The 24,091-nt window shown below is 51.2% G+C and overlaps 5 protein-coding genes across 10 annotated transcripts; 4 read left to right on the top strand and 1 right to left on the bottom strand.

Annotated features, from left to right (window-relative positions):
- The first annotated feature begins 182 nt into the window (after positions 1-182).
- LOC105700351 (tRNA pseudouridine synthase A) lies at positions 183-2,148 on the top strand. Of its 3 annotated transcripts, none has more exons than XM_012426117.2 (6): positions 183-348; positions 495-869; positions 999-1,329; positions 1,392-1,647; positions 1,718-1,863; positions 1,960-2,148. In XM_012426117.2, exons 1-6 carry the CDS (start codon positions 258-260, stop codon positions 2,045-2,047), a joined length of 1,287 nt encoding a protein of 428 aa, XP_012281540.1. In that variant the 5' UTR covers positions 183-257; the 3' UTR covers positions 2,048-2,148. The 3 variants fall into 3 exon arrangements, with proteins under 3 accessions (XP_012281540.1, XP_012281539.1, XP_012281542.1); XM_012426116.2 differs by having other exon boundaries at positions 183-357; XM_012426119.2 differs by having other exon boundaries at positions 183-444; positions 530-869.
- A 133-nt stretch (positions 2,149-2,281) lies between these two features.
- Positions 2,282-8,088, top strand: LOC105700349 (modular serine protease-like). Of its 2 annotated transcripts, none has more exons than XM_012426113.1 (8): positions 2,282-2,642; positions 3,903-3,978; positions 4,383-4,808; positions 5,279-5,745; positions 5,830-6,051; positions 6,988-7,286; positions 7,375-7,711; positions 7,801-8,088. In XM_012426113.1, exons 1-8 carry the CDS (start codon positions 2,597-2,599, stop codon positions 8,040-8,042), a joined length of 2,115 nt encoding a protein of 704 aa, XP_012281536.1. In that variant the 5' UTR covers positions 2,282-2,596; the 3' UTR covers positions 8,043-8,088. The 2 variants fall into 2 exon arrangements, with proteins under 2 accessions (XP_012281536.1, XP_012281535.1); XM_012426112.2 differs by lacking the exon at positions 2,282-2,642 and adding an exon at positions 2,708-3,565.
- Positions 8,079-10,343, bottom strand: LOC105700350 (charged multivesicular body protein 7). 3 transcript variants are annotated; one of them, XM_012426114.1, is made up of 5 exons: positions 10,186-10,343; positions 9,721-10,036; positions 8,862-9,639; positions 8,516-8,789; positions 8,079-8,420 (listed from the first exon to the last, which is right to left on the bottom strand). In XM_012426114.1, exons 2-5 carry the CDS (start codon positions 10,020-10,022, stop codon positions 8,368-8,370), a joined length of 1,407 nt encoding a protein of 468 aa, XP_012281537.1. In that variant the 5' UTR covers positions 10,023-10,036; positions 10,186-10,343; the 3' UTR covers positions 8,079-8,367. The 3 variants fall into 3 exon arrangements, with proteins under 3 accessions (XP_012281537.1, XP_012281538.1, XP_023290250.1); XM_012426115.1 differs by having other exon boundaries at positions 9,721-10,025; XM_023434482.1 differs by having other exon boundaries at positions 9,721-10,022.
- A 618-nt stretch (positions 10,344-10,961) lies between these two features.
- Positions 10,962-13,336, top strand: LOC105700398. Its single transcript, XM_012426205.2, has 6 exons — positions 10,962-11,157; positions 11,229-11,625; positions 11,718-12,322; positions 12,614-12,834; positions 12,912-13,066; positions 13,132-13,336. Exons 2-6 carry the CDS (start codon positions 11,251-11,253, stop codon positions 13,297-13,299), a joined length of 1,524 nt encoding a protein of 507 aa, XP_012281628.1. The 5' UTR covers positions 10,962-11,157; positions 11,229-11,250; the 3' UTR covers positions 13,300-13,336.
- A 65-nt stretch (positions 13,337-13,401) lies between these two features.
- LOC105700229 lies at positions 13,402-22,057 on the top strand. The gene is made up of 8 exons (XM_012425903.1): positions 13,402-13,429; positions 16,397-16,453; positions 17,016-17,075; positions 17,480-17,606; positions 20,670-20,770; positions 20,812-20,951; positions 21,046-21,391; positions 21,552-22,057. The coding sequence occupies exons 1-8, from the start codon at positions 13,402-13,404 to the stop codon at positions 22,055-22,057; spliced, it is 1,365 nt and encodes a 454-aa protein (XP_012281326.1).
- The last annotated feature ends 2,034 nt before the right edge of the window (positions 22,058-24,091 follow it).

Below are 24,091 nucleotides of genomic sequence, written 5' to 3'. Positions count from 1 at the left end.
AGCCGCCAACGGCGACTGGTAGATGGCACGGCTATCGCGAGTGCGCGAGCCCCTACCAGAAATTCGTTACGCCACACTTGGGGGCAAAAAACAGTGAAAGCTCATGGATGAAACCAGAGGGCAGCACAGCATGCTATCGCACGACCCTGGTCGTGAGTAATCTCCCAACTCATCTCTGATATACCATACCAACACAGTTACCGAGCTCACAAGTATACGATGCGTTACTGCTCACGGTTGTAGAACGTGTCATTTTTATGATTTGGGAGATATTAATTCCGCAATCGAAGAACTCGATGCTTTGCTTGAGGAGAAATAGAAGACTCTTGAGTAATTTATTTTCCTCTTGTAAGTGGCGTAAGTGCTGTGATCTATTTCAAATTTGTCATTCTTCGGATAACCTAACTAAATGTGTTTATTTACTTACGTTACATTCGATTTATTGTAAGTAAAGCCTTGATTTTTTAATCCGTCTCTTCTTCTTTCTCGTAAAGATTTTAATAGTCACTGTGTAACTCCAATCATGGAGGAGAAAATTAGCCATAATGAACCAATGGTAATTGAAAATAATAAGAGGCCTGCTCCGGAAGAAAATAATGAGAATCTACCTAAGAAACAAATGACAGAAATGATAAGGGTTAAGAGAAGGAATTACGCATTGTTGTTGGCCTATCTTGGAAAGAATTACGCTGGAATGCAGAGAAATCCTGGTATGAAGACAATCGATGAAGAATTGATAAATGCTTTGTTAAAAGCTGATTTAATTACCAATGAAGCTTTTGATATGATTCAAACTATACAATATCAAAGGGCTGCTCGCACAGATAAGGGAGTCTCAGCTGTTAGGCAGGTGGTCTCTGTCAAATTGCGTAAGATACAAATTTTTGGCAATAAAGTAATAAATATATCAATCATTCATTTCATTACCCTTTTAGAAATATTTTAAATATTTACATACCTTGCTAGATTGACTTTAATTTAATCCTCCATTCTTACAGCTGAAAACGTGTGTAAAAATGTCCTAAATGGATTCCTTCCGGATGATATTAAAGTTTTTGGAATAAAGCGTGTTACGAAAGGATTTAATAGTAAATCTCACTGCAGTGGTAGGACTTATACATATACGTTGCCAACGTATTCTTTTGCACCCGAATCTAGCAACATACCGCCACGAGATGTTGACATAGATGCAAGAATGAAAGAATTATTGACTATCGATGGCAAGCCACTACAAGAGTATCGTATATCAGCCGATATTATAGCTAGAATAGTGTCTTCCCTGAAGATATACGAAGGAACGCATAATTTCCATAATTTTACATCAAAAGTGTAGGTATCTTTGGAAAAGTAAATTCATCGAATTGAAATTATCAGCAATGTATTATCCTCAGGAAACCATTAGACCCTCGCGCTCAAAGGTACATCATCGAAACGTCTTGCTCCGAGCCATTTATATCCGATTCCATGGAGTTTATAACTTTAGAAATTAAAGGACAGAGCTTTATGCTCCACCAGATTAGGAAAATGGTAGCCTTAGTGATATCAGTGGTGAGAAATATCATCAGGGAAGAAATCATAAGCGAAGCGTTTACACCGCCAAAATTAGATCTTCCGATGGCACCTAGCTTAGGCTTGGTCTTGCAAAGAGTGAGAACTCCTTCCTCAGTCTCCAATACCAATTTCTTCCGGAACAGAACTTTCATCCTTGACATTTTAGGTTCATTACGACGGATACAACAAAAGGTATGGCTCCGATGGGATCCACGAGACTTTAGACTGGACCGAGTGCGACGAGGAGATCACCAAGTTCACGAAGGATTACATTCTGAAACACATCACAGAGACAGAGAAACGCGAGAATGCGTATCCTTTTTCACTTTATTGACACACTTCCCATGATTTTTCAAGGCTCTAGTTTCCAATAAACCTATCGTAACCCCTTAACGAAATTCCATCCAGGATACTGAGTTGGCTGGCGACGTTGCCGAGCCACAAGTTTTCCGTCCGAGAGGAACGCGAGGAACGAGAGGAACCAACGGACGATTGATCCATCGTTTACCAAGAAATACCCCAATCCAAAAGCCTCGGTTGTACGAAATTAGTCTCCTCGGCTAATTGATATTTTTAAATAAAATTCCCGTCTCCAAACACCAGATTAACCGTAAACGGGAGACCCAGTCGAGGAGTAAATCATCGAAATCGTTTACTCCAAGGATAGAGTTTTCCATAACGACCGTTACGGCCGATTAGCCCAATATTGACTCAAGAAAGCAGCTGTCGCAACATATCGTCACCGAGTTTGCGATCCACCCGCGAAATGGGCGCTATCTCCAACCGCGTGCGGCGAAAGACAGGTTGCGTCTCACAATTGGCAGAAGGAATTATCCGGTTTACGGATTCGTGAGCTTTCGTAACGACGCGCTCCCGCCGGGCGCGCACATGTGTACACATGTGTGCACACGTGTACACGCGGCTTTCTACACGGGAATAGAGCCGAGTCGTGAATAGAGATGTGTGGAGGATTGTTCAGTGCGCAGCCAACGGCCGAGCGCTCGAGATCAGCTCCACTCCGTGGTCGTCGGACCGTGACCCTACGATGAAGATTGCCCACGATGCGACAATCGCACTTGTGATAATCTCCGGTGAGTCGAGTCGCACCTTTCGCGATCGCTCCTCGGATCGCTGTTCCTCGGCGTCGCGACTTCCGCCTTCCGCCTTCCGCCTTCCGCCTTCCGTCTCGTAAGGAGCGACTAATCGGCCGCGGAAGAAAAACACGAGGGAAAAAAACGGTCCCACGGGTCAGGGAAATGTCACTCCCCGCGCCTCGTGGAAACCGACCCGATACGCACTAGCTCGATCCTCTGGGCTTTCGGGAACCCATCCAGGGAATTCCGACGCGATTGTGGAACAAGGAAAAGCACGTGTTATCGAGCCTACGGCCGGATTTGCCCATGACGCGCGAACCGATCGGAACGGATGCCGTCTACTTGGAAAGTAACGAGGAATCCCCACCCTGCGTGACGAGTCTGGCGGGGGTTTGAAGAATTTTTCAAATCCAGGCACTCCCTGGGGCGAAACCCCGAAGCGTTGCACCTCGCCCTGCGGATTCCTGCGGACGCCTTGTTTTCAAGTGAAGCTGCTTTCCGTGTACGCGTCACTTTGACGCGCGGACCTCGCTCTGCATTTTCATCCAAATTATTGACCGTTAAATATTCATTTTCAGTTTTTCTTAACGTTGCGCCGATTGCCCTGGGTCGTCCAGAATGATCTTGATCTCGAAGGTTCTCGCTTTCGCATACTAATCTTTTTAATTATTCACTGTGCCAGGTGCATCGTTGACGTGAGGAAATGTAGAGCGAAGTCTGCGCTTCAAAGTGGTACATAACGTGGACACGAGGGAAAGAACTTGATTTGAAAACAGGACGTTGAATGTTGAACGGCAAAGACGGAAACAACTGGCTGGGCGAGCTAATTTTCTCTTCTCCTTAATTTCACTCCTCGGGATTTTTCGCGAAAATGCGGACCAGAAGAAATGCGTCGCCTCTTTCCTCGTGGATACTCTGGTGTTAGTAAAAACAAAAGGGGAATTAAAAAACGAACGAAACGGTAGCGCCAGGTAGCGCGTTGCGATTGCTCCGGACCAGAAGAACCGGTTGAAGCGCAGTGTCCTTGAACTCGCTCGCGCAAAGAGCAAAACATGTATATAGACCGTACGCAAATATCGATTGTACGTTATCTCAAGGGAAAAGAACGTTTCCGCAGACAAGTTGGAGATCTCGAGCGGGACGAGACGCTTTCCGGGTCCGGGGACGTTACGAGGGCTTGATTCGAGCGTTGCGCATTCTGGTCTTTGGGTTTAGACCAATCTGATGCGATGGTTTTGGTTTGTCTGTCGAATTTAGTTCTCCTCGAGCCCGGTCGTGCCAGAGACTCTCAGGAGGACTTCTCCCGGTTCGGAGGGAACCGATCGAACTGCAAGTGAGGGAACATCAGATTTCGTAAACCTGCTCGAAGGACGATTCGTGCCCCGATCGATGACAAAAACATTGTCCAAGCGCGAAAAGTACTCCCGATACGTACGGATTTACTAGCATGCCCCAAACTGCTAAATGATCACGGACGATTTTTACGACCCAATTTTAATCCAAGTAAAAAAACATGATAACAGAAGTCACGAGTAATCGTGCACTTCCTCGCGGATACTAAACGGAATTTGCATGAATTTATCGGGTCCTTCCAGCAGGGATCGATCGCCCAGCGAGAAGTCATCGTGGCATTTGTGGCATTGGACTGCTCGTCTTATTCTCGTCCAATGCTCGATTCCTCGCTGGGTATCGCTTCCACGGCAAATTGGATTAGTCCTTAACGCCTGCACGCCTCAGTTCTCTACAGTTCTCGTGTAAAAACGGAGAATGCATAGACAGCGACAGGCTTTGCGACGGTCGAGCGGACTGCCGGGACAGATCGGACGAGACCAGCGAGGAGTGCACCAAGCCAGGATTCTACTGCCCGGAGTATGCATTCCGTTGTAATTACGGAGCCTGCGTGGACGGGGATGCACCGTGCAACAAAGTGAGGGACTGCGTCGACAACAGCGACGAAACCCTGCCGAGGTGTTTCGGCTCCTCTTCCTCGGGAGGAGGTTCCTCTTCGGGAGGGGATTCCGATATAGTATTCCCGACGGGCTGCTCCCAGCATCAGGTCAAATGCGACAACGGCCAATGCATCGATGCCGTTGCGCTCTGCGACGGTGCCAGGAACTGTTCGGATGGGTCCGACGAGTCGTCCAGTCGATGTTCGACCAACGTGTGAGTATACGGACACCAGGGATTTTCGAAGATATAACCTAGAGCGGTGGCTGGAGCGGTTCGCCCGGGTCGCGCGGACTCCGAGAGCAAAGAAAAATCGGGACGCATTATCTTATCGAGTCTTGGGCTTCGTCTATCTCCTCGAGGTCCATACTCGTACACGGGGATCCCTCCATCTCCGTTTTCTTTTTTCCCCCATGGTCTCTGGGCCCATCCGTACCCAGGACCGGCGTCGTTCCTAACTGGCCAAGGGCCCTACCGCCGTCCTTTCCTCTTCTTGACCCTTGGACTCGTCCTAACCCAAGCTTCGACATCATTCTCGACTGGTACCGAGCCGATGACTGCCGTATGCCTTTTTCTTCGCTTCCTGGTCGTCGGACTCGTCTTTGCTCGGAATGACTGGCACCTAGCTGACCGTTTCGCCTCCAAGATTTCACCCTACGGCAGGGACTCAGCCGCGGATTCAACAGTTGTCCCCAGGTGGTGTTCCGCTGCAAGTACGGCGCTTGCGTAGACGGCGACAAGGCGTGCGATGGGCGCGAAGACTGCGCCGATGGATCCGACGAGGCCCCGTCCCTCTGCAGGAAGCCGACGACCACGACCCAGAGATCAAGACCGTGGACACCTACGCACTCCTACACCCAGCCGACCAGGCGAACGACCAAGGAGCCATCCAGAGGCACTACCTTGCCATCGACCTGGCCCTTGAAACCGAGACTGCCCTGTCGCGTTCCCGAGCAGCCCAGAAATGGAAGGTGGCGGCTGCACGCCGCTCAGTGCCAAACCGACCATCCTTGCACGGTGCCCAGCGAGGTGAGGTCCTTCGATCCTGGAACCACGTTGATCTACACCTGCAACCGGAACCACAAGCCGAGGGAACCCGTCAACGTTATCTGCGGCCCCGAGGGAAAATGGCTGAACGTCCCGAATTGCACCGGTGAATACCGCAAGGACCTTCAACGAAATTCGGGTGGACGGATAAATTAGGCGCTGATCCTTCGTTTCTCATTATCGTTCACAGAGATCACCTGCAAGCCACTTGGTTCGGCTTCCCTGGACGCGTCCTGCACGTACGAAGGGTCCTACGCGTCCTGCGACACCCACGTGAGGCCCAGGACCATCGCCTCGCTGAGCTGCTGCAACAGCTACCAAAAAGACACGTCCTTGTTACCGACCCACAGAAACATCGTCACCTGCAACGAGAACGGCGAATGGGAGCCGGAGCCCATTAGATGCGTGCCAGGTCCGGTGATCGTCAGCGTGAATATCGAGAGTGGAGCGGTAGAGATACGTCCCGGAGCGAGGAACAACTGTACCGGCTCCACTTTCGTCGAGATACACGAGGACAGGGTTATCGTTTACACCCGACAGCGGATAAGCGATAAGCCCGGGGAAGACGTTCGGATTTCCCTTTCGGACAAGACCGGAGATCTGTCCTATGCGGCTCCCGTCTGGAATTGACGCAAGGGCGCGGTCTCGACGTCAAAGCCAAACGGGAGTCCGGCCGGACCGTGATTCACGCGAGTCGGAAAAATGGCGCTCTAGGCGCTTTTCTCTTGCCATAGATCGAAAGCTGATACCAAAAGAACACCCGTGCATAAGTAATAAATAACCAGGGATAGATAGAGTTAGCCTTAGCCTTCTTCTTGGGAAATGTTTAGAGTCGTGGCATAAGCTCGGAGAGACTAGGATGCGCGGTGACGAGTCGATTCAAAATTGCGGCCCTGGAGTTGAAGACGGTACCAAAATGGCGGCTCCTCTCTCGCGCGTCTTTTATCCAACTTGTCATGCCGCCGCGTTCGAGGACGTTGACGAGTTACCACGTTTTCCTCGATAGACGATAAAGGGCATCGGTAGCACTCCTCGTGTAGTTCCTGCGAAGGTAGGGGATAATTTAAACGAGCCTCTAAATAAACGTTTAGACTTGCCGTTTGCTTGGTGGAGCGATTCCGCGGCAAGCTGCTGCACCGCGCCAAGTCCAAAATGCAAGGCTTTCGTATGAAATGATTTTCGTGAACAATTTCGCGATTTTTTTGCACTAACGATCGGGTACGTACCAGAGGGAGGACCTTCTTTAACCGTCCACGAGGCGTCATCCTTGCCCTGCCAATCGGCTGACCTCGCAGGTAAGCGTATCCACGCGAGCTGCAAAACGAAAGGTCTGTATCGTGTGTTGCAGTATGCGGCGTAATGCCCGCGAGGACGACCCCCTTTATCGTGAACGGCAGCACGCCGGATATCTCCGATTTCCCCTGGCACGCCACCCTCTACAGGGTCGACCGAAGGGGCGGCAAAAAGAAATTCATTTGCGGAGCGACCGTCATTCAGAGCAACCTCTTGGTCACCGCGGCTCATTGCGTCTTCGACGAGAACACCAAGAGGGTCAGGGACCCGAAGCGGCATTACATATTGACAGGGAACATCTTCCGGGATTACGACGACCCGTCGCACAACCCGCGGGTGGTTCAACGAGCCGAGGTGACCGAGGACGCCCCTTGCGGAATATCTAGAAAAATAACACCCGTGCCGTTTGCACAGCCGGTGCTCAAGTTGGTTTGCCTTCCAGGTGAAGAACATTTACATCAACTGCAGATATCTCGGCGTCTCCGGTAACTACGCCTGGGATATCGCCATCATCGAGATCTCGCGGCCGTTCGTTTTCTCTGCCTTGCTGGTTCCCATCTGCCTGGACGTCGCCGGTGACACCGACAGAATCGCCCTTGAGGTCGGCAGCTATGGCAAGGTCGCTGGCTTCGGCAGGACTGCTCTCGGGGAGACCAGTGCCATTTTGCAGTACATCACGGTACCCTATGTGTCCATCAATCAGTGCAAATCTGCTGGCAGTGCTCTGGACAGCGACAGATACATCACGATGGACAAATTCTGCGCTGGATACACGAATGGTCAGTGGGAGCACCTGCGAAGGGTCGTCGAAGAGCGATCAGGTGTTACTTTGGGATCGCTGTGATTATAAGTGGCATTTTACCTTCAGGTACATCCGTCTGTGACGGCGACAGCGGAGGTGGATTTGTAGTCAAGACTAAGGATCTCTGGTTCTTGCGTGGAATCGTGAGTGCCGGTATCGGCCAAACGTTGGAAGGTGGAACGACGGCTTGCAACAGTTTCACCTACTCCCTGTACACGAGGGTCTCCGACCACATGGCTTGGATACAAGATATAATACTCAAGTTAGAATTAAATAAGCCCATCCCGGCTTGTCCTAATAATTCGTAAGTCTTTTTATACCGTTCTGACGAATAAATCGGTTGGTTTGTGTCGAGGTCCTTTATTGTCGACGTTTCGTTTCGTCGCGTGGCGGATGATAAGGTGTAATTATTTGTACATTTACATAACATTGACGTAATTCATTCAGCACGAGATTACTTCAATTGTAGCTTTGACGACTCGCTCGATAATGGAACGATGTTAAACTAAACAATGCTGTTACGAATAATAAAAGAGGTTTAATATTGCCGGAGTCGAATGGGAAAAGTTAGAGTAGGTAAGGATTTGTAAAAGCTAGGACCATATGAGTGAGCTGACGTCGACTATCGATTCGCTAGGACTGGTGTGATTTCAAAGGCTGCTTTTTATAGCTAGAAAACACTGAATCTGTAAGAAAAAATTTACAATGTGAGCCGTTTGAACTTGTATACAGTAATTTGGACATTGTTATTTTATTTTAATTCATTGCAGATGTAACATACCTTGAATATTTAAAGCCTTCAAATCTTCTGGGAGATTCGGTATCTCGGTTGGTCCTCTTCGAGGTTTAGGCTTATCTACGAATTCATCTGGTAGGTCAGGCAATACCGATACACGTCGAGTTGAAATATCTGGTGGAGGTGGTCCAGTAAATTTGGAGGAAATCTCGTCGACAAACAGTAATTCGGCTAATTCGTTTTCTAAGTCCTCGTCGTAATCAGGACTCGACAGTGGTTTGGATATTTCATCTTGAATGTCACTTAAATCTTCTAGGACCTGAAAGTTTGATGATAATAGTAGTTAGGGTTGAACAAGAATAACTAAAAAGATAGGAAAATGTGTACGTACTTCGGAAATGTTGTCCATTGTGTTTTTGATGTGATCATCCGATAATCCACTTTCTTTAACAGTTTGTAAAATCTTGCAACCGTCTCTGAAAGCATCCACAATTTCTGCATCTGTACGAGCATCATGAATTCTAGCTATTAACGTTTGGACACTGTTCAATGTCTGTGAACGTTTTGCCATCCTCTTCTCTATTTCTTTTCGTTTCCTAAGCCAGCTTCTTGCTACTTCTCGCAATCCTTTTGTCAAAGAGCTCTTTGCTTTTTTTGTGATATCATTCCTAGTATCTTCCAGCTGCTCTAAGTCTTTTATTAAAAGTTCCTCCTGCCTAGTCAGTTTGTACAGACCCTCTTCGACTTCGGTAAACCCATCTATGCCATATAAGGATAACTTGACAATCAAATTTGGATCCATTAATTCTGAATTATTTCGGTATGCAGCTTTTCTAATGCTTTTCAACCAAATTAAAGCTAATTTAACACTGTCTTTTGTTAAATTTTTATTATCTGTTTTTTGTACACAATTTTTAACGATGTCACCAATAGGTAAAATGCTGGTCTCTTTCTTATCGTCGATTGTGGATAGTATTATATCACCCAATTTTTTTACCATTCTCAGGTGTACATATTTAACTTCTTTATTTATTGTATCGTTGGACGCCAAACCTACTGTCTTGTTGTAGAACCAAGTTACCGGTCCTTTGAGTTTGTTCACGGCCCAATTGGTCCAGGACTCGTTACAGTCTTTTATAAAGTCATCTTCAAGAACAATTTCTCTGTTCCTGTATGAAAAAAATATATTCTATATACATTGTCATTATAGATATAAAAAATATAACAAATTGATAGCAGCTTCAATTTACTTGTAAAGTTCTTGCATGACAGATGGCAGACATAGCGGTACTCTGTCATTCCTCTTGAACGCAGTACTTAAATCATAGATCGAAAAACTACATCTCATAGTGTAAGAGAGCCAGTCCCATATCAGTCCTTTCCAAAATGAGAACTTTGAGTCCCAATCTTGAATATTCGCAACGCGGTTTCGAAACTGTGCAAACAGTACGTTCATTCTCTCGTCATCCTTCCAGCATTCTGGCATTTTGTTAAGAGGTAGAGGCAAATCATTTGCCCCGCTTTCGCTTAAACCCGTACTTCTGTTTTCCATCTTCTTAGAATATCCTCAACAGTTAAATCATATTATAAACATTTGATGTGATGAGCCACAAAAAGAGACCGGATACATTGTAGAATTAATTTCTTAGATCTCATTTAAAGAAATGTTGAGCTACGAGTATGTAAATTTATATGCAAATTCGATCCTATTTCACCTTATAATTGCTCCAGGAAAGTTCTACCACCTTAAATGTTAAGTCACACCCGTCCAGGCCGGATTCGCAAGGCTTACAAAAATAACCATTTAACGAGGGCTACAATATCACAACGTCGTTTCCTTCATACTACACTTATGAAAATTATTCTTTAAAAGTTTCTTTGGCTATACACTCCAGAGATGAGTTTGGAGATTGCTCGCAGGCAAGGTCGCGCGATCGCAGCCTGTGCTGCCACCCAGTGGATGATATGGACGGCTAACGCACCTGCCACCTAATACCCCCCAATGGCGACCCAATTCAGGGATCCTCCTCATAGATACTCCCAACTCATCTCTGGACGTTTATTACGTATTTTTGACGGGAGCGCTCATTTCTCGCACTTTCATCTCACGTGGGTTTTTTTGCCAAATTACGTATTCGCTATATGAAAGAATGAGATCACTAGCATTTCCGGTCTAGTAATATTGTTAAATAAAGGTAGATACTTTGTAAATTGAAAATTGTTGAGAGGTAGTGTGTTATAGGCAGGAATGGCCGGAAGATGAAAAGCCGGTAAAAGTAAAGAAGAGAACTCGAGTCTATGCTTCACCATTTCGCTTAAAAATTTGTGCCGAGTCAATTCATATGAATGATCTCGCATTCTCACCACCAAAAACTTTCCGTAATACCGTGAGCTACTCATTTTTCACATTTTCGCTCAATTTGCTTTACGTAATAGACCCCATCGTAATAGAATCCCTTTCAAATAATTCCACATGGGGCGGGGCTTAACCGCAAGGCGTGACGGATCTTTGCGACCGACGTGGAGTTAGTTGCTAGCACTCCATGGATTTATAATCAAAACTTCGAAATGTCTCGAGAATATTGTTGCGTAGAATCGAATAAAATAGCTGCAATTCTCGATAACTGACAGAAAGGGAGAAAGAGAGAGAGAGAGCGAGAGAGAACGAGAGAGAACCGTTAACAAAGGTTTCTGACTTTTGACAAGGTACAACACGTTACAAAGTTCAGGCGTGTCAACGTGTACTTTACATTTCTAGGGAACAGGTTATAAGTTCATAAATGAATAATCATTGTTGGCGGAATGCACCGATCCAGACAAGCCTCGAGGACGACGCAGTATGGCCAGAACTTTGCAGGGAGAGGAAACCTGTGCGGAAAAACTCCTCTGGATGGGAAATGTCAAGAGCCACTGGAAATGACAGTGTGGGAGATAGAGTAACAAAGGCAAGTGGAAGGACCGAGGAAAATAATTCAGAGTTTCCAGTCCTTCGAGAGACCATGGCAAGAGGTAGACGGAAATCCTTTGTGATACACCCAACAACAGAGGATATTTTCTTATTTGCCGATGAAATGAAAGAGAAGGCTAAAACGCCATGGAGGAGGAGGCCGAAAAGAACCGACCGGATATGCATCGATCTTCGGGAAGCTTTAGAGGTAAGTACAGTTTATCATTGAACCATTACCAATGACTGCAAAGTTTAAAGATAACCGAAGAAAGCTTATTTAGTATTCCTAATTTATTTCAGAATCACGACTATCTTATGAGGATTCAAACCGACGATTGCAAAAAGATCAGGATAAACGTTTGCAGACTTAAACTTGACCCACTAAAGGACTGTGCCATGGGGTACTTTCCACCAGGACGAATGAAACATGGTAAACTTTATATAGAAAAGGTGAAGAGACTATCCAAGTTGAAGCAGGCAATCATAGAGGATCGAAAGAGAAAGAAAAAAGAATTCTTTGAGTCGGGAAAGTGCAACGCAATAACAAGGGACATTATTCCACTAGATTTGAGCAAGCTAAAAATCGAGCCTGACCCCAATGTAGACATAAATATAGTTCAAGATCTGAACTCACTAACACTGTATAGTTCAAAGGACTGGAGGCCACAACCTGAAAATCTGGACGAACGCTTTGAATTTACCCTCGATATCGCTAATTCGCTGAAAAACTTAATAATAAATGACGGTAATAAACAAAATGTTAAGTGCTACCAAATGGATGGAAACGAAGATAAAACCTGTGTAGATCTGATCGGTAGAACACTATGCTTAAACATTTCCGATGGTATCGATATGATACAGCCTAATCAGGGAGACGTTATAAAGCACTCTAAACGATTTAGAGAGTAAGTATAAGGTTTCTTCGTGAATAAAATTACCATTTTATTTATTTTGATAATAGCATCAGTGATAATTGAAACAAATTCTACTACTGTGAGAGAGGTATAATTGAATAAATGGCTTTTAAAAAAAAGTCACTGTGTATTTTATGCTAATCGCTGTGATTTTACTGATCACCAGTATTGTTTTATAAAATTATAATATGATTTTGTGGTACAATAGATATAAAATATTTGGAAGAGTAGAATTTACTTATAGTGTTAAGCAGTCCAAGTTTCAAATCAAAATATTTCCAGATACTGTACTAACACGTTATCTCCAGTCCTGGATGCAAGCCTGGACGTATTTCTTGCAAAGATTACAAGCCTTCAAAAAAAGTTATACGAAAGGAACAACATCAAAGGAAGGTGTAAACGCAGATACTATGCTGGGATCAGAGAAACAGAGAAACACGTGAAACTGAATAAAGTCAAATTCGTTGTCATAACACCTGACATGGAAAAGATAGAAGCAGAAGGTTTGTCCTCCACTAAAATCTAAGTTCAATTAAACGTTGCACTCTTTACAACCCCTATAATTAATAATTTATTGCAGGAGGTCTTGACGATGCCGTGTACAGATTAATCGATAACTGCAAAAATCATGCGATCGCCTTCTGTTTCGGACTCGATAGAAGAAAATTAGGCTACCTTACTCATGGGAGAGGCCTCGTCAGCTGTATCGGCATAGTGGATTACAGCAATGCCATGGTATGTATTAGTATCCTGAAAATTCTCATGTAAAATTAAATCAACATACATGAAATTAATTACAGGAAGAATTGAGAGTATTGCTCGAGGAAGTGGTACGGGTAAAAAATAAGTACCAACGATTGAAAGGACACGCAGACAAAGTGATTAATTTGCAATCGATACTGTCAGGTACTGATTTACTCTTAACCGAGGTGCTGAATACTCTCCTGAAAATTTTAGCGTCCACTTGAAATTAAATAAACGTAAAATATATCCACCGAAGGTGCAGCAAAGGTATAATTATTTCGACCGGCGTTCTTGCATTGACACGTCGAGGAGTTCCAGCGAAGGAGATGGCCAGAATTATGTTGATCCATCAAAGTAGGTAACGGTATTGTGTCGAACCCAGCACTAATCGAAACGAAGAAAACGCGTTATTTCCGCTGTACCGTAGTGACGGCTCTTCGACCTCTAACAGCGCTATCGCGCCAAAGCATGGGAGCGGCGTCTTGTGGACGCAACAATGGTGTCTGACTTCCGAGAGGAAGCGTCTTGTTGCCAATGAATAGGCTAGGGTGTTTCCCCTGACCGATTTTCTGCGATTTCGTTCCAACGGAACGAAGTGGATTAAACATACCTCGGATAATGAGTTAAGTCCAGTTCAGGCAGATTAGCGGCTAGCAGCAACCAATGAGCGAAGTTTATTTTTCATGGACATACAGAATTCGCTTCGCTCATCGGTTGTTGCAAACCTCTTATTCGATCTTCGTCGCTCCGTCATTTGTCGCTACAGCGCAAGGTAATATCGGACTACATTTCCATCATACTCTTAAATCCGGGATTTATCGAGTTCAGACCCATTAAATCGCAAGCCTCTCTCTCATTGACTACGTCTCCATCGTACTCAATCCGGGATTTATTCAGTCCAGATACAGTAAATCGCATGTCTCCCTCACATTAATAATTACGCAGATTTGATCCCGAGTGTCTCGATCGACACCTAAATTCGGATTTATTGAGGCAATAAAGTATATAGTAAATCGGAACGCTAACCCAAGGATCCTGTAATGGGGCTCGGGCTGACACGTTCTCGGCCGAGCCAAGAGGTGGCGCCACGGTCCCCGCCAACAACCCGACGTTGCATCGACGGAGCGTCTCGCTCGTGACACCGGTGACACCGGCCTTGGACGACGGACGTGACGCGGGACGTTTCGGTGCTCTTGGTCCGGACGAGACTCCGGACGCGCGATGATCCTCGACGGCCTCGAGTCGAAGAGAGCAAGTAGGATAAGTATTCGTTAAAGGAAAGGGCGCCCGATGGGCGCACGGCAAAGAAATGGCGTTGCGTATCGCGTTGGCAAAGGGCGGACGATTCTCGAGAGGAAAGGTCGAAAGAGCCTCGCGAAACGCACCGACAGAATTTCAATTCGATATAAGATAAAGTAAATACGTGCCACGCCGCGGGGACCGGGGCGACGGGGCGGGGCAGGGACGAAGTCGGCGGCGAAGGCGGCGAGAAAGAGGACGGCGTCGGCCGGATCTCGAGGACCGTCCAATGAGGGAGGGCCCCGCCCCCGGTCGGGATTGGCGGCAGGTTCCGTCGCGACAGAGAGGGCGGAGACGCCTCGAGCCTCGCGGCGCGCGATGCGGCGGGAATCGAGAGGGACGAGCCGCTTGGCTCACAGTCTCGGACAGGCGACCGCCGAGAATGCCGGGGCTCGGGGGAGGATCTCGAGAGGCGTAACGAACCGAGGCGAGTGCGCTCGAAGAGGAAGTGCCCGTCGTCGCGAGGGACACGGCGAGGATGGTAAGTCGACGTCGGGAACGACTTCCCCCGCGAAGACGTCGCTCGAGTCGTTAACGGAAAAGCCGGTGACGCGCCGGAAACGGAGCGCCACGGGGGACGGGAGGAGAACCCGGGGGGACTTGGAACGTCGGCACCGCGGGGTGCCAAACTCCGCTATCGTCTTTAATAGAGTCATCGGGCCGCGACTCGAGTGGCGTAATAAGAGGGGCGGCCGGGGTGCGGGCCCGCCCGCCGAGGAAGAATCCGGGTGCCGCCGAACCGGTAACCGGGTTTGCCGCGAGATTGCCCCGCGAGGAGGAAACATTCCAATCGTTCGCCGGATGTCCTCGTCCCCGCTCCCTTTCCGTCCCGGGCCGAGGGTGCTCAAGGCGGGCGTCTTCGATTCCAGGCCGACGGCGAGTTCAACAGGTTGACCGAGCCGGTGGTGCAGGCCAGCCATCCGTCGGGGGGATTCCGTCCGGCGAGTTACGTGGTCCCGCATCCGTCGCCACTGCCGCCGCCGCCCCCGTCCCCGCCCCCGCCACTCCCGCCGTCTCCACCACCTCCGCCGTCTCCGCCGCCTCCGCCGCCTCCGCCGCCTCCGTCGTCTCCGCCGCCTCCGCCGCCTACGCCGCCTCCGTCGTCTCCGCCGCCGCCGCCGCCGCCGTCTGCACCCGGGACCGCCAAGGGTCGTCTCGGTGAGTACCGCGACGCGACGCATCGTCCTCGGCGGATGCGTCCCTCGGAGAGAGGAGGCGGAGAGAAGAAGAGAAAAAGGGAGAGGAGGACCTCCCCTCGGCGCGGTCTCCGCGGGAGCTGTCATCGGCAGACCTCCGAGTCGATATCTTTGTATGTACGCGTTGCCGCGACGCTCGCGATATTATTTTCGGAGAGCCGACTCGGCTCGGCGGGAGGGCCGCGGTCGCGAGCCTTGACCCAGAGAACGAGTCGAGCGGGCCGGGGTCGAAACTCAATAACGAAGAAATTATCGACGCAAAGACTCCCCCAGCTAGGGCTCGGAGCTACCCCAAGACTTCCCGAGTGATTGACACTTTATATCTAGCATTGGCATGCCACCGCCGCGAGACGCCGCGGTGCCGACTCCCTCCGCCTAACCCAATCACTGCCCATAATGCCGCAATTTCTCGATCGTAATCGGGTTACGCTCCGCCTCTCCGCGAGAAAAAGATATTGGAATCTCTCGCGAACTTTGCGAGACTCGCGCGTCCGTCGAGCGTTCCCGCTTCTATTTCGATTCCCATTTCCGCTCACGGGCCTCCGGCTTTTCCTCTTTTCCTCTTTTCCTCTTTCCCACTTTCCCGTTTTCTCGATTTCTCGGAGAAGACGAGCGGGAGGAGCGATCGCCGGCCAAAGGGACCGAAAGGGCCGAATAAGTCTAGTCGGCCGCAGGAAGAGGCGGCTCGATCGCAGGGAGAAAAACGAACTTATCGATAAGTAGCCATCCCGTGGCGAATCGCGGAGGGAGAGGGCGACGGTCCCGTCCGACGGGTCCCCGACGCGTCCCCGACGCGGACACTCAGCCTCCCGCTGTCTGCTTTCAGGGACCCGGCTCTACTCTCCGCAGGATTATCGACAGGAGCCGCCGTGGCTTCGAGACGGTGAGTCGTGCTCTCCTTTCGAGAATTTTCGCGCGATCCTTTAATCGGGACTGGGAGAGAGAAGGCGCGAAGAGGTCTGGTCGCGTCGCGTCGCGTCGCGTCGCGTCGCGTGGCCATTAGCTCGATTAGCCGAGCGGCGGGGTTCGCTCCTCCATTGTCCGGTCAATTTTGCCAAGTTTTCCGTCTCTTTTGACGCGGCCGGCACGTCGGCGACGTCGCGAGTCATCGTCGGCCGAGGTCCATTGTCCCGCGAGGGAGGAGCGACCTTTGGCCCCTTGACTCGGCTCGCGGTAGAGCCGATCGGAAGGGCCGTGCGCACGCCAGAGAGAGAGAGAGAGAGAGAGAAAGAGCGAGCGGAAGCTTTCGGGGCGCCCGAGGCGCGCGATCGATTGCCCAAGGGGACTAACAGTCGGGGCATTAATTTTAATTATTCCTGCCGACAGTCGACATAATATACCATCCCTGGGGGTCCCGTCCCGCGATCGTTCCGCACCTCGTTGGCGCTCCCCTGGCCGACCGACCGCGGCCGGTTGCGCGCACTAAGTCCGTCTCTGGTTTTCAGGAAGCAGTTGTGAGACCGACGACGGCGAGCAGTACGTGCCGGAGTATCACGACATGTCCGGTGAGCGGCGAATCCGCAGCCGAGGGGGCGACACCTTCCGGGAGACCTCGACGCGTCCTCGGATGGTCGGCCGTGAGAACCGCGTCGAGGGCTCAGGACGGAACCGGGGGCGAAACCGGGGGCAGGCGGGATCGATGCGCGGCGCTTTATTAAAGTCGAAGCGCCCTTGGGTGATTTTTACGAACGAGCGCCAAAGCAAACGCGACGTATTCCTGGGTCGCCGTCGATAGCGGATTACGCGAGTAAGCACTCGGCATCGCCGGTCGCACCGCGCCTCCCCTGGTCCGAGGCGCGGAAGAACGTCGACCGGGGGAACCGGGCAAACGGCCGCGGGCGGCCACGCGGCCGCAGCGCACGTGGCGGGTCGCGAGAGCATCGAGTAACGCGGCTGCCTCGGTTCGCAGACGGAGGGGTCAAGCGGGAGTCGACGACCGGCGGAAGGACCCGGTACCCGGTGCTCCCCGTCGACGAGGACTCGCGAGTCGGCGGCTTCCTCGACCCGAACCCGACCCGGCCGGTCGCCTGCTTCGGGTGAGTGCTCGCCTCCTTGCTTGCTTGCTTTCTTGTTTGCTTACTTTCTTGCTTGCTTGCTTGCTTCCTTCCTTCCTTCCTTCCTTCCTTCCTTCCTTCCTTCCTTCCTTCCTTCCTTCCTCTTTTCCTTCCTTCCTTCCTTCCTTCCTTCCTTCCTTTCGACCGTTCTCCCTCTCTCCCTTCCGGCAGGCCGCGCTCGTCTGACGAGGCCGCGCTTTGCAGGGCCGGCGGCCACGGCTACGAGGACGCGGAGAGCTCGAAGCGCGTCGCCGTGAAGGAGGAGCCGGCGGATCGTGAGTACCTGGAGCACGCCCGGGACGATCGGCCCGGTAAGTCGCCTCGGAAAGCATTCGGAACCTCGGCGGCGGTGGAGGGTAGAAAAAAAACCCATGAAAATGGGGCGCTGGCTTCGTCGACTCGATAATACACGGGGCACCGAGTGACGAGTGGGGGTGGTTTCCACCGCGGAAAGTCCGCTACCCTTCCGTATCCCTCCGCCGGCCCCGAAGCGGCCGCGGCTTCGCGATTTGTTCCGTTGCATCTTTAATAACTTTTGGCGATGCGCCGTCCACGCCCGACCCTTCTTCTCCTCTCCGCTTGGTGCCCGCGGATTCGCGGAGGCCCGTTCTCCCCTTTCTCCCTTCGTCCGCGTCCGACGGAACGTTTTCTTCGCGGTGATCTCGGGATCGCGGGTGGCGAAGGGTCTCGACTTGCCTGGCAACGTATTGTCTACAGGAAGTCATATCGCGTCCATATTGACTTCCGGCGGCGGCAAACAACGGGCCTGGGGCCGCCCTCGGGCCGCCCGACGCGAGATAATTCCGCGATGCGCGCGCGAATCGGTAGGTGGACGCGGAGCGATCGATGCCTCGATAAACGGATGCGAGTCGACGCGGGGGTAACGGAGGAAAGCGCGCGTTAAATCCAGCTTCTTGGTTGAAACCGACAGCCAAGCGGGCGAGCGAGCAGACCCGGAGCCGTTCCGCGGCCGATCCGCGGCCGTCCCGGGGACGGCTCTCCGTTTCGGACCATCGGCCGACTGCCCCGTAGCCGCGCCGGCTGGAAAGCGAATCGCTCGGGCGTAGCTAGGTGTTCCTAATTGAATAATTCAGGAATGCTTTCAACTCGAGCCGTCTAGAATGCATCAGCAAAAGCTCAGCCGGAGTAGCAGACGAGAATGCTCGACTTTTCCCAGGGGAGAGCGGGATCCGAGCGGGATCCGAGCGGGATTCGAGCGCGAGCTGCGCCCCGGAAGCGGGCAAGGCAGCGTCCCCGCGTTGGTTTCGCGTTTCGAGGGGCGATCCGATGGAGTCGGACGGGGAAGTATCGAGGATTCCATCGAACGCGTTTCGATCTCGATCCGCGTAGCCGACCCTTTCGGAGTCGAACAAAGTCTCGAGTCGTTTTTCATCGAGTTTTCGGAGATAGCTTCTCCGATCGCTCGTTGCGACGGCCGAGCAGCGACGCGAGTTAGAAACGATCCGGAATCGAAGCCTTTCTCGTTCCCCGACGTTAAAGCCTCTTGAATGATTGACGAGCCGTTTACGGTTACGACGGGGCAAATTTCCTCGATAAACGCAACTCGAGGAGTTCTTCCTTTAAGCAGAGAAGATGTGGGGTTAACTCCAACTTTGGGATCCCCCGATCGTTGGAGCGTTCGTTAGCCACTTTCGGCGCGCATTCCTCTCGTTCCCGATCGCCCCTCGTCGCCGGTTGCGCCCGAGTCGTCCAGGAATCGACGCGATAATCGAAATCGGTTCGACGGGATTTTCCAACTAATTGGAGTCACTGTTTGCACCGGCTCGACGTATAATAAAGTAGCCGGAAGAAGTTACACTTGCACCGGGCAAACACGGTTTTAATTCGGTTACGCGTAACACGAACTTCGATAAACGTCGGAGGCAACGATAGTACCGCGCGTCGAATAACAATTCTCGGCTCGGTAATGAATACTGATTGGTCGTCGCTGCGCTAATTAACCCGCGCGGCATTACAGGCCGTGATCCGCTCCGAGTCGGCTTTTTTGGACCCCCGCGGCCCCAGCGGCTCGCTCCTTGAATTCTCCCTTCCGGAGAGCGCGGCCGCCGCGGATGCCGTCGACGGGACGCGCGGAGCGCGACTCTCCGCTCGCGGGGAGGGCGGTTTCAGCGGCTCGCAATTAATTTTAATCCAGGAGTCGGGGGCCGTGCGAGCGAGAAGCCGTCGCCCCTCTGCAGCGGATCGCCCGAGTTCGACGGGTTCCCTCGGGGCATCGCTCATCGAGGCGAATCCGTTAGGACGTCGCGGTGATCCAGCGATTACCGCCAGGGTATTCGTCCGTTGGCTCTGACGTCTCTCGTCGGGGTAGGCGGAAGCGGGCGGCAAGGGCGGGACCGACTTTTCAATATTCCCGTACACGAGCCGGAGCGTAACCGGATTATGGTTCGAGAATGGCTTTTTCGATTCCGTTCGGAGGCCCCGAGGCTCCGTCGCGGAATGTTAGATTAATATACATACCGCCTCGCGGAGACGACGGCGGCGGGCCAAATATCGACCAATTTTCTCTCGAGGTTCGCCTCGGTCTGGTTCGGTCGAGAAGGCGCACGCGCGATCCGGTCAAACCGAGCAAGGACTCGAGCCGGCCGTCTCCTGTCCGCAGGCCCGTACCCCCGGCGGTCGCGACCGCGTCTCGCCGACGGAGAAGCGGCCGAGGAGGAGGCGAAGGTCCCGTCGCGGGTGCGGTGGCAGTCCGTGCCCCTCGAAGAGGAGGACGAGGAGGAGGAGGAGGAGGAAGAGGACGAGGAGGAGGAGGAGGCGTACGCTGGCGCCCGGCAGGAGGTCTGGGCCGCGGATGCCTACGCGAGGCGGAGCACGCCGCCTGCGTGGGCCGTGCCGCCCGCGCCTCCCGCGCCTCCCGCGCCTCCCGCGCCTCCCGCGCCTGCGACCGCCGCCTGGGACCGGCCCGAGTCCTGCTACCAGAAGCGCGGCGTCGTCGCCTCGCACTTGCCATGGTCTGGCGACTTCGGCAAGAGGCCGCCCTCAGCGGGCGGCTCCTCTTGGGGTAACGTCGCCGTCGGGTTCCAGCCACAACCACAGCATCAGCACCAGCACCAGCACCAGCATCAGCACCAGCACCAGCACCAGCACCAGCACCAGCACCAGCACCAGCACCAGCACCAGCACCAGCACCAGCACCAGCAGCAGCAGCAGCAGCAGCAGCAGCAGCAGCAGCAGCAGCAGCAACAGCGCCGGGGCTCCCTGCAGCTGTGGCAGTTCCTGGTTGCGCTCCTCGACGATCCCGCCAATTCGCCTTGCATCGCCTGGACGGGGAGGGGCATGGAGTTTAAACTGATCGAACCCGAGGAGGTTCGTCGACGCTTAATTTTTCTGCCTTTTTCCGCCTCCGACATAACCGTCTAGTCGCGCTCTCTTTCCTTCTTGTACGTCGACCGAATTGCAGGTCGCGCGCAGGTGGGGCATTCAGAAGAACAGGCCGGCAATGAACTACGACAAGCTCAGTCGGTCGCTACGATACTACTACGAGAAGGGGATAATGCAAAAGGTGGCAGGCGAGAGGTACGTCTACAAGTTCGTTTGCGACCCGGAAGCTCTCTTCAACATGGCCTACGGCTCCGGAGCGCCAGGAGGTCCAGTCGACGGCCAGAACTCGGGGCTGACCCGGGGACTCGGCGTTCCCGCCAAGATGTCCGCCGCGGTTGGCGCAGACGTCATCGACGCGGGAAAGCAAGCTCCTTCGGGTTACGGGGACACCGTTCTAGCTATGTATTCGAACGCTACGGCAGCAGGTGAGGATACGCGTGTCTAGTCGGTTCGATCCGATCCGGTCCTACCGGACGAACCGAATTCCTCATGAAATTAAGACGTTGGAACTCGGTCAGTATCTCCAAGTTATTCACTTTGGATCATGGCCGTGGAGACGACTAACGGGACGATTCGATCGTTTAGTGTACGGACCGCCCGGTTTGCATCATCTGCACCAGTATCTGGGTACCAACGAGGGGTTCAAGGCTTCTTCGTCGAACAGGTACCACTCTCACCTCGGCTCCCATCGGTACGGCAGTTCCGACAATCAGCACCGCTACCACCACCACCACCACCACCATCATCATCACCACGCGCCGACCTACCCCGACACCCTCTTCAACTACGGTAGAATCTCGGCACTCGAATACGAGCTGTCGTTCGACCAAAGGACGACTTATCCGGCCGGCTCGGAGATCTCGGGACCGGGAACTCGCGAGCTCTCCGAGAGAAGTCTTCGGGACTTCGGAGGCTCCTTCGAGTTGGATCGTGCCCTACCACCGGCCGACGGTGCCGTCGGCGAATCCGTCGGCGAATCCGTCGGCGGATCCGTCCTCGCGCAATCGTCCATCGAAAACGACTCGGCCTCGTCGATTAAATTGGATCAATCTCCTTATCCCTGTCTGGAAGTTGGGAGTTGCGTCTGTTGAATCTTGTCCAGGGTGAGAGTCCTTGCGGGAGCTCCCTAGGGCTCCCTGGGTATCGGGATTAGACGGGGCCCGCGCGAACTCGTCTCCGGTCGAAGAAACGGACGCGAATTCGAGTCGATCGTCGCGATCCGGTTGCTGCAAGTGGTCGACCCTGTCTGACCCGATCTGACCCGATGCCGGTGCAATTTTCGATCGCGATCTTTTCTCGGCCTTCATTGTGAGGTCACTTTCCTCCCGCTCGGAAGGACATATTTATGTACTTTCAGGACGTATCGTTATCATGACAGCACGGAATGATCTCAATATCTGTTATTTTAAGATTTGCTCATATATCCAATCACTAAGAGAGATCGAATCGTCACCTAGTAGGCGGAAGAAAAATTCTGTTCCGTTGGAGTTGTTTCTTACTGTCGATCGTGTTATTTAAATTGTATATACCATTTAACTTCCATATCGATGTACTTATAGGAGAGTTTAGATGTAACATGTATATATTAAACGTATACTATTTGTTCGATGCGTATAATATGGTATTTGTATTTAGTGAGTTCCTTTGTGAAATCAACAATAGCGGTATTAATTGACGCAGCACATACTCTTTGTACGTACGTGCGAATATTTATGAGAGTTGCCCGTCCGAGGGCGATCCAGTTTGCTACGCTTCTTAAGGGTAAGTATTCGTGCGTCAGGGTACAAATATTCGGTCTATTAACGTGTCATGAAAGTGTCATGTATACAAATCAAAAAGTAAAAGTATTTATAAAACTATTTTCCAAACTGACGTTTGAACATCGCTTGGGAGGACGAAGCGCCATCTCTTATGTAAATAATTGCTCGATGTTTTCGTCCAGGAGTGCGATAAACTCTACCGGCACTCCTGGGTCGCACCCACAAATACCTATACGGATAGATTTGGTACTGGTAGGGGGCGTTCGCACTCGACGCGATGGATAGGGGATTGGATTCCACGGCGAAACTTCCTTTACCGTTTTTTTCTACGACCCGTGGTTCCGGAGATACAGCGGAAATAAAAATGCTGCGCTCTGATTGGTCGCTTCTTCGGAGGGCCGTAACTCGGAAACTACGCGGCGTAGGAGAAAACGGAAAAGGAAGTTTCGCGTCCAAACGACGTCCGCCGTCGATCCCCCCGGGTCCCAATTTTCGGTACCTGAACGGACAGGGTCGGTTCAGGTAGGGGGCGTTCACGACCGGCGCGATGGATAGGGGACCGGATTCCGCGACGAAACTTTCTTTACCATTTTTCTTTACGACCCGTGGTTCCGGAGATACAGCGAAAATAAAAATTCTGCGCTCTGATTGGTCGGTTCTTTGGAGTGGCGTAACTCGGAAACTACGTGGCGTAGCCGAAAACGGAAAAGGAAGTTTCGCTTCCAAATGATGTCNGGTGGCGTCCGGGAATCGGGACGCCAATGGCGATCCTCGGAAGAGGAGAAAAAGGAAGGAAATGGAAAACGGGCCGACGAAAACCGCGGAGAAATGGGTCGCGAGGAGAGTTTAGGGGTGCCGGAGGGGGCGGCCATTCCGTCGCGGAATTCTTTACCAGCGGATATCGTAATGGAGGCGGTATCACTCCCCGAAGAAAGGAGGAGAGACCTCAAAGAGGAATTTATCTCCCGGACAATTTCCCCCGAAGGGTTGAATTCTCACCCCGAAAACATGGAAATGAAATATAAGGCGAGGGTCTTACGTCGAAACGAGTTAAGGGCTTGCAATGGGGAGTTGGGTTTTCTTTTTTTTTTTTTTTTTTGTTTTTTTTTTTTTTTTTTCAAGGTCATGTCAGGTCACATTGTTTTTTTCCATTTTTTTTCATTTTTTTTTTTTCATTTTTTTCCCAAGGTCAGGTCAGGTCAAATCAGGTCAGGTCAGGTCAGGTGAGGTACTTGTTTTTTTTTTCCTTTTTTTTTTTTCCCTGAAGGTCAGGTCAGGTCAGTATGTTTTTTTTTTTTTTTCCTGAAGGTCACGTGAGGTCAGATGAGGTCAGGCCAGGTGAGGTCAGGCCAGGTGAGGTCAGGT

Source organism: Orussus abietinus, unplaced genomic scaffold (genome assembly GCF_000612105.2).
Source record: "Orussus abietinus isolate OABI.00-Male unplaced genomic scaffold, Oabi_2.0 scaffold18, whole genome shotgun sequence".
Taxonomy (NCBI): domain Eukaryota; kingdom Metazoa; phylum Arthropoda; class Insecta; order Hymenoptera; family Orussidae; genus Orussus; species Orussus abietinus.
The sequence above is the reverse complement of the archived record's forward strand: the minus strand, read 5'-3'. Positions and strand labels throughout refer to the sequence as shown.